This window comes from Temnothorax nylanderi, unplaced genomic scaffold (genome assembly GCF_030848795.1).
Source record: "Temnothorax nylanderi isolate EJ_2023f unplaced genomic scaffold, tnyl_v1.0 TNYL_tig0236_pilon, whole genome shotgun sequence".
Classification (NCBI taxonomy): Eukaryota; Metazoa; Arthropoda; class Insecta; order Hymenoptera; family Formicidae; genus Temnothorax; species Temnothorax nylanderi.
This window is the reverse complement of record NW_027249298.1, coordinates 1-16,698: the sequence shown is the minus strand read 5'-3', so window position 1 is coordinate 16,698 and position 16,698 is coordinate 1. Positions and strand designations below refer to the sequence as shown.

At 35.2% G+C, this 16,698-nt stretch overlaps 3 protein-coding genes across 6 annotated transcripts in view; 1 reads left to right on the top strand and 2 right to left on the bottom strand.

Annotated features, from left to right (window-relative positions):
• LOC139779633 (A-type potassium channel modulatory protein KCNIP1) overlaps positions 1 to 788 on the bottom strand; it is an 86,982-nt gene extending 86,194 nt beyond the window's left edge. For all 3 annotated transcript variants that reach the window (XM_071718047.1, XM_071718045.1, XM_071718044.1), the window contains exon 1: positions 2 to 788. The gene's annotated coding sequence lies outside the window, so the exon portion shown is untranslated. The remainder of the gene's footprint in view (position 1) is intronic.
• Positions 789 to 3,421: 2,633 nt separating this feature from the next.
• Positions 3,422 to 6,435, top strand: LOC139779646 (ADP-ribosylhydrolase ARH3). 2 transcript variants are annotated; one of them, XM_071718061.1, is made up of 6 exons: positions 3,422 to 3,707; positions 3,954 to 4,111; positions 4,434 to 4,655; positions 5,382 to 5,488; positions 5,555 to 5,762; positions 5,878 to 6,435. In XM_071718061.1, exons 1-6 carry the CDS (start codon positions 3,545 to 3,547, stop codon positions 6,055 to 6,057), a joined length of 1,038 nt encoding a protein of 345 aa, XP_071574162.1. In that variant the 5' UTR covers positions 3,422 to 3,544; the 3' UTR covers positions 6,058 to 6,435. The 2 variants fall into 2 exon arrangements, with proteins under 2 accessions (XP_071574162.1, XP_071574163.1); XM_071718062.1 differs by having other exon boundaries at positions 3,588 to 3,707; positions 3,926 to 4,111.
• Positions 6,196 to 11,223, bottom strand: Axed (BTB/POZ domain-containing protein axundead). Its single transcript, XM_071718059.1, has 5 exons — positions 11,015 to 11,223; positions 10,433 to 10,605; positions 9,682 to 9,947; positions 8,778 to 9,172; positions 6,196 to 8,516 (listed from the first exon to the last, which is right to left on the bottom strand). Exons 1-5 carry the CDS (start codon positions 11,087 to 11,089, stop codon positions 8,298 to 8,300), a joined length of 1,128 nt encoding a protein of 375 aa, XP_071574160.1. The 5' UTR covers positions 11,090 to 11,223; the 3' UTR covers positions 6,196 to 8,297.
• Between the last annotated feature and the right edge of the window lie 5,475 nt (positions 11,224 to 16,698).

Below are 16,698 nucleotides of genomic sequence, written 5' to 3'. Positions count from 1 at the left end.
CCTGTTAACGAAGGAGGCGGCGATACGGGGTACGGGGCTGCGATCGGCGATAATAAACGGACTGCGGCGAGAGGGTGCTGCAGGTGTGACTTCTTGGTCGTAGGACGCGATTTACGGGGCGCAGGCAGGGAAAAGGAGTGGATGGAGTATACACGCGCGCCTATCCTATCGCGGATCTCCCGTTTGGTCCGCGCGAGAGAATCGCGTCGACGGTCGACGACGGCGGCAGCGGGGGCGGCGGCGGCGGCGGTAGCGGTGGCGATCCCGGGAGCGAGAGGCAGCGGCTCGCACGCGGCTGCATCAGCGGCGGCGGCGGCGACGGTGGCGGCGGTCGACTCGAGCAGGTGGATCACTCGGCGACGCGGTTGACGACCCTCCCACCGTCGTGCGGGGAGACAGCGCGGCGACGAGACACGAGGAGGACGTCAACTCGCCGATCTCCATAACATGATCTCGTCACGTTTCGTATCGTCGCGCCGGTCCTCAACATCGGCGCGGACCAATCATTATCCGATACGAAGAGAGGAAGTGTGTGTGTGTGTGTGTGTGTGTGTGTGTGTGTGAGAGAGAGAGAGAGAGAGAGAGAGAGAGAGAGAGGGTGGGAGGGGGAGAAAGAAAGAGAAGGATAGAGAAGGATTGAATGAACGGATATCTCGATATTCCGCGAGGCACTGCCGGTTCACCAGCGGAGGGTCGAGGGGGGAGAGGGGGTCTTTCACGAGCGCGAACTGCAACCGAAACAGAAACAATCCGAACAGGTACGCGACCGGCGGTACACTGGCTGCCCGGGTAGAGCGCGCCTAGTAGACGGCGCCACCGCCGATTGGCCGAGCGGTCCGACCAATCGCGAGGCGGCGGCAGCGCGTCAAATCACCGCGGTCGAGTGCCGCCGCCGATCCCTTCGACGCGCGCCGCGTCACTCGGCGAAACCACCCTTAAGCCATCTGAAGGTTACGGTGCGTGCGAGGGTGGTATCCCTCACGTAGGACGCGCGACGCTGGAAATACTGGAACGCGCGCCGAGTATCCGGCGCAGGTATCAACGATGAAAATGTATAGGAAATAAATGGACAATAAATGAACGGATAACGCGAGAACTGTACACTCGCGGAGTATAATACCCTCCGCAAATTAGCGGGCTTAATCCCGTCACGCAAATATGACGTAATTGCATGAGAGTGGCGTGGCGGAAAGCATTTAATGTCGATAAATAGTATACGTGCTGCAAAAGCGCGAAAAGATTCGTTAATCGAGATTTGAGAAATTCGTACACATGTAAATGTACGTCGATAAGATATAACCGCGCGGCAACAAAAATAATCTACGCTATTATAGTCACGATCGAGCACGGTCTTACCGTGTTCACGAGTGTCGCGACGCGGATATTGTTCTTGAATTATTGCATTTGTTAAAGTGAACTTTATGAGTGCAATAAATAACGTGGAAATTATATTACACAATTATAATTGCGCACAAATTCTATTAATATCCAAACAATTCCATATATGACATTTTATAAATTTTACTAGCATTATCACGATACATAGAGGAAAATTGGTATTATAGAAATATGCATAACGTTCACGTGAGCGATCATATCGTTCCTAATTCTTTACGGCAATTTACAGTTCTCGTGTTTCGATCGTTAAGCGTGAGATAAATTAGAGCGGTATTTTCCCAACGTAAAATATCGTAACTTAAAAAGAAAACCCCGCGCAACAGATGACCTTTAAGTATTTTGACATAAATCACGAAAGAACAAATTAGAGTACCACCTTATCTCCATTGCGGTAGATCCTAGGAATTAGTTCACTGTAATTAATTAACAGAGGAGATTACATCGGTGGCCACTGGCTCGACCGACCGCGCGACCGCCGTTTCTCCTTTAAGCTCGAGCGTGGCTTTAACGTTGGATCGATTAATAGCCTGTTTCCGGCCGAGTGAACGTGCACAACATCTTATTAGTAAAAAATCGTGATTATACGAATGTTCCACGCGGCAATTCTATATCGAGCACGGTTAAAGGTCGTCGATTAAAGAGACTTTTCGGATCCGCTAGCTGAAGGAAAAATCGTGTTCACTTAATCGAACTCGTATTGACGTATTATACATAGTACTCGCTTCGCGTGACACGCGCAGTGGTATTAATGTCTTGATAAATTAATTTATCGGAGTACACATGCCATATGGATTTTCCACGTCACATGACAAGCACTTTAACTTCATATAAGGCATTAATATTTCCCAGTACAGAATTTCATAGATTTTACATTACAAAATTATTCGTAAAATTTATGATAAAAGTATAATTGTATTTAATTAATAATTTAATCATACATTTATATAATTACTTATATAAACATTTTATATTATAAAATCAATGAGATTCTGTACAATATGGCATGCGCGTATATATATATATATATATATATATATATATATATACGTATATACATACATAATCGTGAAAACAATCAATATATACACAAACAATATCGAGAAAAATAAATACAATGCAATTGTCATGTATATATATAATTTTCCAGGCATGCGCTTCAAAGCCTTATTCAGAAGTAATGTCAATAAACATGTGGGCGTATATATATATATACACGTACTAATTATGTACGTGTGAGATTATAGATTGAGTACAAAAGAGTAAAAATTTATTCTACATTTGGCTGTTTCTTAAAAGTATTTAAAAACAATAGATTATTTATCGGAAAGTCTAATTCATATGTAAATTGTGTATATTATTCAAGCTTTATTTTTTTTTTAGGATGAAAAGCGTCTATAATTCAGTATACAGTGACGTACTACATTGAGAGCAAAAAGATTTAAAAATATATGAAATTAGTATTATCTAAGGCTGTGGTCCGTGGCATTTGCCGTGGATTCACGGTCACAGCGCTGAAAGCATCGCTCTATCTTCGTTTGTTATTTGATATGCAACGAAGGCTGCGGTCCACTTGACGCTACAAATGCTTCGAAGCATTCCTCTTCTCTTTTCTTTCAATGAAGAAAGAAGGAGAAGAAGAACGCTCCAAAGCATTTGTATTTGTAGCGTCAAGTGGACCGCAGCTGAAGACAGATTGAGAGAGATGCTTACAAAACAACGCTGTGAGCGTGAATCGGACCGCAGCCTAGGAGTTTAAACCCCTGATTAATTGTTGTCAAAGGTGCCAATAAAAGCCATAGACTAGAAATTTCTAAGGCAAAATCACGATTAGATAAGAACATTTCCAGAAAGCTTTTTAAAAATCTAACGATTAAATCCGTATCTCACGATCAATTTACATATTAAATAAAACACTACAATATTGATATATTTTCGTACTTTTCGTAGCCATATTTTATTTCCGCATGTTCGTTGGAAAGACCGCTTTTCGCACGCGTTCCGAAACTCGTCGAAAGAAAAGCATCTCAACAGCTGTTGACACTTGACAGCTGTCCTTGCGCTTTGCGTGCTCCAGAAACCAAGTTCTTCACTTCTTCCGGTTCCGGTACTAGTCATAGGTTAGATTTCCGTGCAACAACAATCGAATATGGACCCGATGTTACTAAAAAATAAATTTCGTGGTACGATGCTGGGTGTTTTGGTCGGCGATTGCCTCGGAAGTCCGTACGAGGGCTTAACAACTATATCACGTCACAGAAAAGTCTTGTTGCAGCGACGGCTGAATAAATTGTGGAACACGAAGTTCAGAGGTTAGGTTGCGAAAGTCTGTCTCTGTAATAATTTATAATAAAACCGACTTGCATGCGATGTAATAAACATTAATTTAGACTCGATATTAATTTGAATCCTGTCCATACATATGATATATCAAAACTGTCATATTTTCTCCTCTTATAATCTTAAACATAAAAATCAAGAAGTAACTCTGAAATTTCCTATATGTGTCTTACATTTTAATTTTTTATAGAATTTTTAGAGAATTCTTAATTGTGTAGAGCCTGTCATGGTATATACAGATGATTCAGCAATGACACGTTCCTTAGCTGAGTCATTGATCGAGAAACAAGATCTGGATATTGTTGATGTGGCTAAACGATTCGCAAAAAGTTATCATAAAGAGCCTGATCGTGGTTACGGAGCTGGTACTGCAACCGTTAGTTTTTTTTACTAATATATTAAGCAATAATTTTAGTTTTATATTACAGGATATTAATATTATTTAATATTATATGGATATTATAATATTAAATTAATGTTACTCAATAATTTTAAATCTCTTCAAAATTATTAGAAATAAATATATATAGGTCTATCTCAGGATTTTAGTTCTTTTCTCGATATATAGTGTAACGTCAGATTTTTTTTACAAATAATACAATACAAAGTTTTTCATAATTTTTTTTCCATAATTATAATTGTTTTATAATTGCAATTTATAATAAATACTAAGTTTTAGTAATCTCCTATACAAATAGGTACTTAAGGAATGGAAGAGGCACGTGGAGGAGACAAATATAAAGATCCCAGCGAAGAATCTATTCGATGGTCTAGGTTCTTATGGCAACGGCGGTGCAATGAGAATTGCACCTGTTGCGTTATTTTCATACAACAATTATGACAAACTTTTATATTATGTCAAAGAAGCGACAGAAATTACACATGCACACAAGCTAGGAATAGACGGCGCTATTTTACAAGTAACTGCAAATCAATTTTTATCAATAAATAAATACAATAGAAGCAAGAAGAACGTTCTCAAGAATCTCAAGATATACAATCAAATTAATAATAAGGCAAATAAGAGCGGGGCGCTGGTATTAAAGCGAGTTTTATTTATTGACTAATCTTTTTCTTTATGCACTTTATGTTTCATGATTTTGCTTGATACCTCTTTCACCTTGTTAAAGCAAAGCCTTTAGTCGATGGGCAGATTCTAGATAGAAAACATCGACTTTCATCGAATTCAAACACTGATGACTATGTTACGAGGTTGACTGTTTGGTAAGTGGATTACACGTCATCTTGTAAATGCGATTTCTTAATTGGCTAATCTCTTTCGTCTTTTTATTCCATCTAAAAGGTAGGAGTCGATTTCGCGATATGCCATTAGTTGATCTTGTAAACCAAATTTGTGCCCTGGTCATTGGTTTAGAGAACACGTCAACACTCTTCTACATATGCGTTTATTACAACCAATTTTAAGATCATAATTTTATTTCTAATATATCATACTAAAGAGGGTCTAAAAGTAAAACCGAACTGTTTGTATTTTATATGTTTGTATTAAAGTATTTATTTGTACTATATATTCTCGCTTTAACACCGGCGTCTCGCTCTTATTTGCATTATTATTAATTTAAAAAAGTTATACATATATTTCTGTATTAATAGATATCTGTCACAAAAGTCCATTATTATCACAGGCTATAACAATTCAACAAAGTCTATGTTTAGATCCCAGCGAAGAATTGAATGTTACCAATTTTGTTGGCGACCTCATAAACAAAATGGATAAAATTGAGGGTGCAAGGTATATTTTACATTTCGATACATATTATTACATTTAAACATATTAATTATACTTATTAAATTATAGTGAATATAAAGAGCGACTAAACATAGTAAAGAATCTACTTTCTGAGGATGGGGATGAGCCTAACGAGCAAAGGGTAATTGAACAACTAGGTGTTAAAGTCAGAGCTTTAGAGTCAGTTCCTACCGCGATTTTTTGCTTTCTGAAAGCACAGAAGCGCATAAAAAGGATACGAACTGATAATCCTCTCAGAAGAGGAATTCAATATGCCGTAAGTTATAAGTTATAGCAAAGCCTATCAATCAGATTAAATTATTATCGATTTTATATAACAAAATATTTGAAAATGTCGCTTACATTATCACGTCTTTGTCATTATTTTATAGATCTCTTTGGGCGGCGACACAGACACGATTGCTAGTATGACCGGCGCGATAGCAGGCGCTTTCTACGGCTACGAAAAGTTCAGCGTACTGCTTTTATCGCATTGCGAAGAATGGGAACGATTTCGAGAAATGGCTGATAAATTGTTGGATATAGCAACATCCATTGATATAAATAAATGAATATCTAATATATAATTAAAAAAGTATATATTTATATGAAAAGTTGTGGGAAACTCTTTTTATTGAAATGGTGTTTAAATCAAGTATCATTGTTATAACCTCTAACAACTACAAATAGTTACTAACAAAGATTGTATATTCGATGTTCTTTTGTATTTTATTTATATTATATTATTTACATTGCTCCTTTACGAGCTCCATTCAACAATTTATCATTTGGCGTACTAAGTGGCATGCTTTTTACTAAATATCAATTTATAATTACAACACATTACCATTTATATTTTTGCTATTTTATGTATTTCACATTCTCTCTCGTTCACGTATTGTTAACATATTTCATTTTTGATACGAGGAATAAAGAATTATATCTGGTAACTGAGTTGTTTGGAAAACAAATCTGTATGACTAGTAATTTTTCGGAACACTACCATTTGCTACAAAGTCGGACTTACATCGATATAATCACGTTTTTATTGGACTTACAGTAGAAATACAAAATAATATCAATATTTTATAAGTTTTGTGTAAATAAGAATATGGGAGAGGAGAGGAGGAGAGATTTCGGAAACCGCTTGAATTCTTCTGTTTCCAATCGGTTTCATTCCCTCAATGATCACAGAGATCTTAAATATAAGCATGGCCGTGCGATCAGTCTGTAACTCTATCAAAGCGCACACTAAAAGTGCAAGTTCTGTTACATATACGTCAATAATCCAATTAAAAATAGTAATTAGTATATGGCAACGATATCATAAACGATTTCTCTTGTACAAAGCTATAAAAATTTACCAATTGTTCATCAACATAAAATAATCACTATTTCTTTAATAATGTCACATTTTTACCGCATATATAATATGTTCATTTTTAGACACTTTTCCCCTAAAGTATCCGACTTACAATCACATTTTCATTATGAAACGGACATTTTAGATACTAAAAAAATGCGGAGATTTTGGATAAATAGAATAAAAAGATAAAATTTTTAAAGATTAATATGAAGATCAGATAAATACTTGATAACTCTCTCTCGATCCGTCTTATAAAATTAATATTATATATATCTTTGAACGCGTCAACTGTCGGATTTTTAACCGCAGCTCTACGTATCTATATGCAGAATACAAATAATTTAAAGATTATACATATACTCTAAACAGCAAATATGAACACAACGAAGATGTCGTAATAACACTCAACAGGATACGCATTTATAACGTAGACAATACTTTTTGTACTCGCGTACATTCGATTTATAAAAAAAATCTTTGGGAAAGGCGCTTATGGAAAAGATACGTTATAGTTGGACCATTAATAATTTATATTCGTAAATCTTTCACCTATGGTCGAATCAAAATCTTGAAGTCTTGTTTTCTTGTAAAATTTGTAAAATATTGAAAAATGCAGTCTCTCATAATAGCGAAAATCTTGTGACTTCGTCCATCGATTGTAGCGAAAGACTACTGTTGTAGTAGCAACAGACCTTACGCGAAAATGCAAGTGAAAAAGATAAAATATTTTCCTAAGTAACAAAATGTGTGTAAAACGACAAAGTGTTTATAATATTAATGGAAGTGGCGCACAATATAGTTCTAAATCACGTGGGTGGTTCAAATTTTAACGAGCGCGCGATTTTTCCGTTCCTCTGAAATAGTCTCACCAATACAAGTCCGCCGGAGATCTAAATTCGTCTCTAAAAACATTTAAAAACGTTTTTTTTTTCAAGATCTCAGTCTCTATTATACCTTTAAAAATATTGCCTATATATATGTATATATATCGATTTCAACATTTCTAGCTGATTTTTTTAACATTTTTAGTTGATCGCGTAAAACGTTAACGATATTCCGGCAATAATAGAAATAACTTGTGTTTTTGCATACATATATAAAAAAAAATGTTATCATAAAAAATATAAAGGAGAAATATCTACAATTTGTAAGCTTTACTTTAATTATGCAATTATACTGAATGTCTTCTGCGGATTTGACTTAATTGCCATTTAAATAAACGCGTATGTATATCGTTATTTTTTAGGCGACCATTAAATGTCGCGCCTTTAGACTTCTGTATCGCTTTTAATTCTTCTGTATCGTTTGTTATCTCGTGTCTTGATTTGTCGGGAGAAATTTGCAACAAAAGAAACACAGTGCCGTAAAAATTAAGACAATATCTCTTTCGGTTCGGTGGGAAAATTTGGAAGTTCTGCGATTAATCGTAATTCCATGGTACAATGTTTAATCAAACACGCAAGCTAATATTTGTACGAGGCAATTCCCTATTCTAGCACAGGTCCTTTGCCCTTGACTGGCACACTCTCTCCTTCTATTTTTCCGATTATCCTGTCGCTCTTTTTTACCCGGCCTCAACATATTGCAATCCACGTCCTCTCGTTTATACGCCATCCTGGGCGCGTTGGACAATCTGGACGGATGAACGGCTGCGTTGTTGCGAAACTGTGGATTTTTGAAGAAAAATCTATATAAGCTTTACCTTTTCTGATTATTATATTATTATTAAACAATATTATTATTAAACACGAAATTAATGGGACATACAGAACAAATAAAATAACAGGCGTATTAAGTAAATCAGACTAGAATAATGAAATTTACTTTACGACTTTGATTTATGTAATTGACTGATATTTTACATATGAAATGCCTTTCGAAGGATAGAACGGTGAAGAAGTTCCCGATTAGAACATGCATACTTACACTATCATTTTTCGAGCTCTCGGGATGCCTGAGTATTTTAGAGACGATGTGGACGCACTCCTCGTTAGTCAGGATACCGCTCGCCATAGGGCCGCTGACGAATTCCCGGTCGTTCATAAGAAGGTACCGCACGCTGAAGCAGACGTCGTCCGTGAGGACGGCTCTCTTGTTGACTGGGAGGGGCTCGACACCCTGTCTCCTACACTCGGCTGCGGCCCACCTGTCCAACGCGGAGAAGAGGATGCACTCGCTGGTGATATTCAGAGTGTTGCGGCGCGCTAATTGGGCGACCTCCTGAGCGCTAAGTTCCTCGAACTGCTCCTGATGCAACACCTTCGCCGGATTCGAGTCGATCACAGACAGGCACTTGAGCAGAAGATCGGTGCACACGAGAGCTGCAATGTGAACGAATATATTTAATTTTTTTGCTCGAATACTTTCTGGTACCAATTACTTTTATTCTATTTTTATTCATCTATAGTTAAATTTGTAGTGCCAAATTATACTCAATTTGAGTCATTTTTAACTATTTCTTATAGGTCGCCACTGCTTCTATATAATCGTTGATTTAACTAAAACAATTCTAACTAGCAGAAGCTTCTAAAAGACGCCTTAAAAACATTTAAAAGACATCTAAAGGACGTCTAAAAAATTATGTCGTCTTTTAAACGTCTTCGTGATTTAAAATGTCTTTTAGAACTTTCCGCTAGCTGGGAAGTTATTTTAACTGAACCAATGGAGTCAAAGTAATACTGTTTTGTTCTAAAATAATAAATTTCGACACACACACATGGTAGTTAAAAGTAACAAAATGTTATTTAACTCAAGATATTGGTTTAAATTTCATGCTTTAACATTTAACAATGTACAGCCAATACTATTTTCAAAGGGATGAAGGGCGCACCTATTACACCGGCCTCGTCCCCGGGTGGTGGTGGTGCCGACGGTGAATTTGGAGATCTGTCAAAGCCAGACTCTCCCTCCCGCAGATCGTTCGCGTAGAGCCCGAGGCCCTGGTAAATTTCAAGTACGGTCGATGGTGTGAGATGCTTCTCAAGATACGATACGGCGAGCCGCGCGAGGCCAGGACAAAGGTACTGATGAGCCGCGTCGAGAGTGGCCCTGGCCGTCGAGACCGATATAAAATTGACGGGCTCGTCGTGAAGATATCTGCGCAATCGAGATGAGTTATTATATAGAAACAAAATCGGAAGTTTGAAGGGATATTCTTGACAGATTTAAATTCCGTTTTTTAAATCGAAAGTTCAAAGGAAAATCATCTTTGATGATTCGAATTCTTAGGAACTATTATATATATATAATCGATAGATATATTATATAAGATATATCTTTTTAGAACGTCTTGCATTGGCTAATTTAAAAGAAATGTTACAATTTACCTGAAGTTAGAAATAAGATTACCTCAAGTTTTGCCTTTATCAAGATTGTATTAAATAAAATGAATTAATTCTTAGCACCAATTTCTTTAAAAAGATTTTCTTATTTTCTAACTATGAATACATCTATATTCAGATGTCCTTATATTGATAAGATATGCCGGCCTTAGCATTGTCATTTGTATTTCGAGAATTCTGTTCTCGAGATTTTCTCACGAGGTGAAGAGAGAATTGTACTTTCGCGGGGATAACGTTTACCTGAGAAAATGATCGAACGCCCGCTTGTCAACGTGTTGCAATCGCAACAACGGCGGCGAATTTGTCGCTGGTGGTGCGAGCGGACCTGTAAGCATCGCCCGAAACCATTCTGACCTTCTAGCTAGTCGTTCTCTCTCGACGCAATACGTCCACGTGTCGCCAGGTAATCCAGCCTGTGTTATATAATTTATTACAATTATTACAATAATTCCAAGTTGATTTTATCTTACAATTAGCAAGTACTGAATTAGAAGCTCGATTATACACCACTCAGTGTTTTTTTATATATATAGAAAAGTGATAATGTTTATATTTTTATACAATCTCTTAATTATACGAAAAAGAAGATATTTAAAATATATGGCATAATATAGTATATGTAAAAAATAAGGAGGCTTATTGAATGACAAGTTCAAAAATATAAAAATATACTTTTTCGCTTATATCAATTTATTTTCAAACATTTAAGTATCCAATTAATCGATTGTTTTCATAAATAAAAAATCTCGTATTAAATTTGAAACTGAAGATTATGTTTAACTCTGTATTGACGAAAGATTTGCATTTATTTTTAAAGCGCACCTCAAGCATCACGATATTTTGACGATCTGCGTCTTGCAAACCGCTCTCAGGTGTCATAAGAGGAATTCGAGACATATTTGCCAGATCCTTGTATGATGTCTTCGTAATCAACGGTGGGATCAGGATTCTGGAGTAAATTTTGCCCCGCAGTCCTTGAGACTTCTCGCGCCACTTCTCAGTCTGGATGCGAGAGAATTGTGAGTTGTCGCCTGTAATATAATAAATAAAACTCTATTTAGATCACGCAGATTGACTACACAGAAAATAAATTAGTCTTTAATCAAGACGAATATATTCAAATCAACACAATCATTGTTTCATATATAAGCAAGAATATATAATTTTCTTAAAAGAATTTTATATTCTTGTATTACAAGAATATTATAATTTAATTTGAATATAATAATTGTCACATAAAGAGTACAATATGATTATTTTGATGATAATGATGTCCGCAAATAGCGCCTATAGAAAAAAAGAACATTCTTATTTAGAGAATGTTCTTTATTTTTGACATGTAAATATTAAAATGATACAGCGTTAAGCAAAGCTAAATTACTCTCATCAAAGCATCATATATAATTCAATAAAGAAAAATATATTCTTATTACTCAAAGATAATTTTTGTTCAAGATAATGAGGTCCCGAAACCAAATCTGCTTTTCGCTTCGCACCCCTCGCAGGGGGGTCTGCTTATATACGTGGCTGGATGTATTTTAAATGCGAGAAAGCTCTTCTCGTCATGCGCCACTTAGCGGCGTTGTTGCGAACTATCGTCGCCGCATCGGTGCGGTATGCGCGGATGCATTTTATGGGCGTAAGCTGCCAAAATGTTTTCTTCCTCATTGTATCATAATAAAATTGAATCAACATTATTTGTGTTCACATAGAGAGTATATTGGATTTTAAAATAAGATTAAACTGTCTTTTTTATCGTTATAATATGAATATTCTTAGTTTGAAAGTACTGTTATTCTCTATCCAATTTTTTTACTGTCCATTAATAAAAATGATTTTTGAATATATTTTTAATTAGAAATAAAAATAAGAATATATTTTTCTTTATTAAATTATATATAATGCTTTAATGCAAGTAATTTGTCTTTGTTTAACGCTATATAATCTCATTTTAAGATTTACATGTTCTTTAAAAAATAAAGATATTTTCTAAATAAGAATGTTCCTTTTTTCTGTGTCAGAAGATAGATAGAGAACTATCGCGGGTAAAACAACGCGAGTATTATTATTTTTATCTTATTAACTCGCGACACATTGCCGCACTTTTCAGAAACTTATCCTCCGTCAGTACCGCGAACAGCGGATCACTGTATTTTTTATGAGAATGTTTTTTTTATGGCACCGTCCGTGATTCATGGAAACATTATCTCACGGCGCGGGCGGCTTAGGTTCGATTTTTTTGCGCGTTTTATCAATCATTACCGTTTACTTTACATCGACTGCCGTGCCAATGTTACGAGTCGCACAGTATCTAATTCACACATGGGTTTGGCGGTGTTTGCGGAAGATAGGATTTTATTTCAATTAGTTATTGATTTTTGTATAGTGGAAACAGATAGCGCAGTATTATAGGTGCTTCTGTGAGTTTTATATATGTATAATTATATATATATATATATATATATATATATATAATAATATATCAATTTAATATATGTATATAAAATTGAATTATTTGTTGAGATATTTGCAGAGATTGCACATAAATATCTCACTCGACAATTTTATTTTGTAATCCATCGAGAATTTCTTTCGTAAAAATCATGCTGTAAAAGTTCCCTCTCTTGTTAATATTTTATAATATTTATTCAATTTTATATATCTACATATATATAATTCTCGATGGATTACAAAATAAAATTGTCGCGTGAGATATTTCTGTGCAATCTCTGCAACAAATAAACTTTACAGTATAAAAGCGATACCTATGTTTATTTATCGCAAAGATTACGCAGAAATATCTCAACGAAAAAAATCTCTCGTGATTCATGATTAAGAAATATTGCGTGAATATATGAAACACATAGTAGCAAAATTAACTGCTTTGACTTAAAAATATAATAGGACTTATCTTCATAAACTATATAAATATAATGTCCTCATAAATAATAAAAAGGATAAAAATAATTGAAAAATTACGATAACTGTGTTTTAAATTTAAATAGCTTTCTGGTAATTTCGTATTTGTTTTTAAAATGACAACTAATTTTTCTAATATACCTTGCATATCGGCGCGTTTCTTATTATACATTGTGCCGGTGAAAAACCAGCTGGGCACGGATAAAGTTATCGAATCAAAGGCGAACATCGAGTTTAAGAACAATATACTAATGTTGTCCCGTAACGTGGAAGATGCACGGTATATTAATGACATCGATACTAATATGAGCGACGATCACTATATATTAACACGAGTGAGATGCCGGTCTATTGACAAAACAGCGAGGAATGTTTGATAGCAACGGCTGACAGTAACTCTCAATTATAAACTTGATAAAGGCTTTACAAGGGACGCATCTCCATTTGGTATTATCTGAATTAAATTCACAAACCTTAATTTTTTGTTAATCTCATCAATCGATGGAAATAAATAGAAATATATTTTTAGATTACAAAAATATAATATAAATAATTAATTTTTTTACATAGAAATAACATAGTTTATGTAAAAAAGCACAAAAGAAGCAAGCATATATTACAAACAGACCTGTTTGTCCTCCTGTTTTCCAAAAGGAACAAAACCAAACAACATACCACTGATTACTCACTGCAGTTGAATGTAATTCATTTCGACAATGTCCTCAATTTTTCACTTTTCAAGCGGCTTACATTTTACAAACTATTATTACTTTTCCGGAAAAAATAATTCGCTTTATACAGCAACTATCTTTCGCACTGTTTCATGACATCGGGATAAACGATCGGGATGTACTGGTGAGTCTCGTGACACACTCGCCGGAGAATACTTTGTTTATTTATCATCGATGAGCAGAAGAGGGCATAGAACCGAACGAGAAACTCAGAGGGCAGCCCTTTCAGAGCGACAAGTCCCGCTTGACTGACAAATCGATCGGTCTCCCGCTTCCTCCATAAATGACTCAGATCCTCTCAGAGGAATCGGTTAATGTAAATGCATATGTGCTTGCGTTTCATCGGCTGCGACGATTGTTTATAAACGTCGTCGACCGAGCGAGAGAGGGACCGCTTCAAAAACGTGAGGAATGCTCGTGCTCCGTAAAGAGAGGCCTTATCGATACCCCGAAGCTGCCACAGGCTGCAAGAGAATCGGGGGACGGAACCGGAGTTTGTTTATCCGCCCCGAAACTCGAATCCCATGTCGAAGAATGCAACATTGATGTCGCGACACCGACCGATCATTCAAAGTCTTCTCGGAGATATGGTTGGCGAACGAATCAACAAGTCTTTTCATTAGTGATGGGATTAAGTATCTTATAAGTAAGTTTAAATTGGTTGATGTAGTTTTGAATTTTCTATAATTATTTTGAAAAATAAAAGCAATTCTTCAATACTTGAACCTGAACGGTTCAAACTCTTTATGATTATCTCGAAAAACAAGAATGTACGGTAAAAAATATGTTGTATTTGTGTTGAAATCTACCCGTCTAGAAATTTTTATGTCAAATTTTTAACATACGCTTGTGTTATAATATAACATATTGTCATTGTGTTATTTTGACTTTTATGCGTTAAGTTGATATTTACCGTTTCTAAGAGTTAAAATAACACAATTTATATGTAAATGCACGAATTCTTGGTGACATATTTTATATTTTTATTATTATATTTTTAAAATGAACAGATAAGCTGCGTTATATTTTCCTCTCTATAAGAGTTTCCATGTGTTAAATCGACATGTTTCTTATATGTTATATATACACTGAGAAAAAAATACTGTTGCTTCAATTAAATGTGGAATTCCGGGGTGCCAAAAACATAAATAGTTGATTCAATTGTATAAATAGTTGATTCAACTATAGTGTAGTTGTTTTAATAATTCAAATATTGAATCAACTATTTATACAATTGAATCAACTATTTATGTTTTTGGCACCCCGGAATTCCACATTTAATTGAAGCAACAGTATTTTTTTCTCAGTGTATTATAAAGAGATATCGCTGTCTTCTGTTTTCTGTAAGAAGAAGAAAAAAGAAGACAGAATAACATTTTATATTTTATTTAAATTTAACATTATAAATATATTAATTAAATATTTAACATAAATATTTAACATAAACTTTGCTTTCCGATAGCGTCCATGTGTTACAGTTTTGTGTTAATTTTTTACATATTACTTGTGTTGTTTATTTATTATACATATTTGCCTTACTGTTAAATTAACATAAAAATTAAAGTGGATAAATTGGGACATGTAAAATGTGTTAAATTTAACACAAAACTTTTTGTATGAGATTATACGACCGTGTAAGATATACAATCAGACAAAGGGAAAACGCCGTAATCGGCCAGGACTGGATCTTGATTGTCCGAATAATCTATATATATAAAGGAAGATGTCCTGACTCACTCACTCACTCACTCACTCACTCACTCATCAACGCCCAGCCCAAACCCCTGAACCGAATTTTTACCAAAAGTATATGAAATAGGGGTAGAATTTTCCGGGGAGTGCCACTAAGAAGGGATTTTTAGAAATTCGAGCCCTAACGGGGTGAAAAGGAGTAAAACGTGTTTTCACGGATTCTTTAATATCGCTCAGCCTAAACCTCTGAACCGAATTTTTATCAAAAGTATATGAAATAGGGGTAGAATTTTCCGGGGAGTGCCACTATGTGTATAGTTTTTTGTTACTGATTTTCTGGAAACCGGTTTTTTTAATTTTTCTAATTTTTCTAATTTTTGTTTTCTAATTTTTTTAATTTTTCGGGAAATAATTGATTGAATCTCAAAGAATTATAGACCAAACAGGGGTAGAAATTTCCGGGGAGTGCTATAAAGTGTATAATTTTTCGTTACCGATCTTTTTGGAAGCCGGTATCGAAATTTTTTTAATTTTTCGGGAATTAATTGACCGAATCTTAAAGAATTGTATATGAAGTAGGGGTAGAATTTTCTGGGGAGCGCCATGATGTGTACAGTTTTTGTTATTGATCTTTTCGGAAACTGGTTTTTTTAATTTTTCCAATTTTTCGGGAAATAATTGATTGAATCTCAAAGAATTATATATGAATTATACATGAATACTATAATTATAGCATTAAATGCTATGATCATAGCACTAAATGCTATGGACATAGTAATTTTACTATAAGACTATAGCATTTAAACTTGGGCGTCTTGATGGTCCGCAGTTGGTGCGGCAGCATAGTAAAATTTAATATAAAATTTTCTCCGTGTAAGAATTGACCAATCACAGTCTATTATTCTTTTTGCGGTCAAAGAATAATTAACTGTGATTGGCCAATTCTTACGACTTACGACCTACAATATCCATTGTAGACCGGGCATTAAGAAAAACGACAATTAATAAATGAAATTGGCAACTTATGAATTTATGAAGTTGTCTTTTCTATAAGTAGATTGAATTTTAAAATCGCGCATAATTTCGTATTGTATAAAAGAAATAAAGGATTAAGAGATCGTGATATTAAGAGAAACGGGCTTATATTTTAATAGTATAATCGGA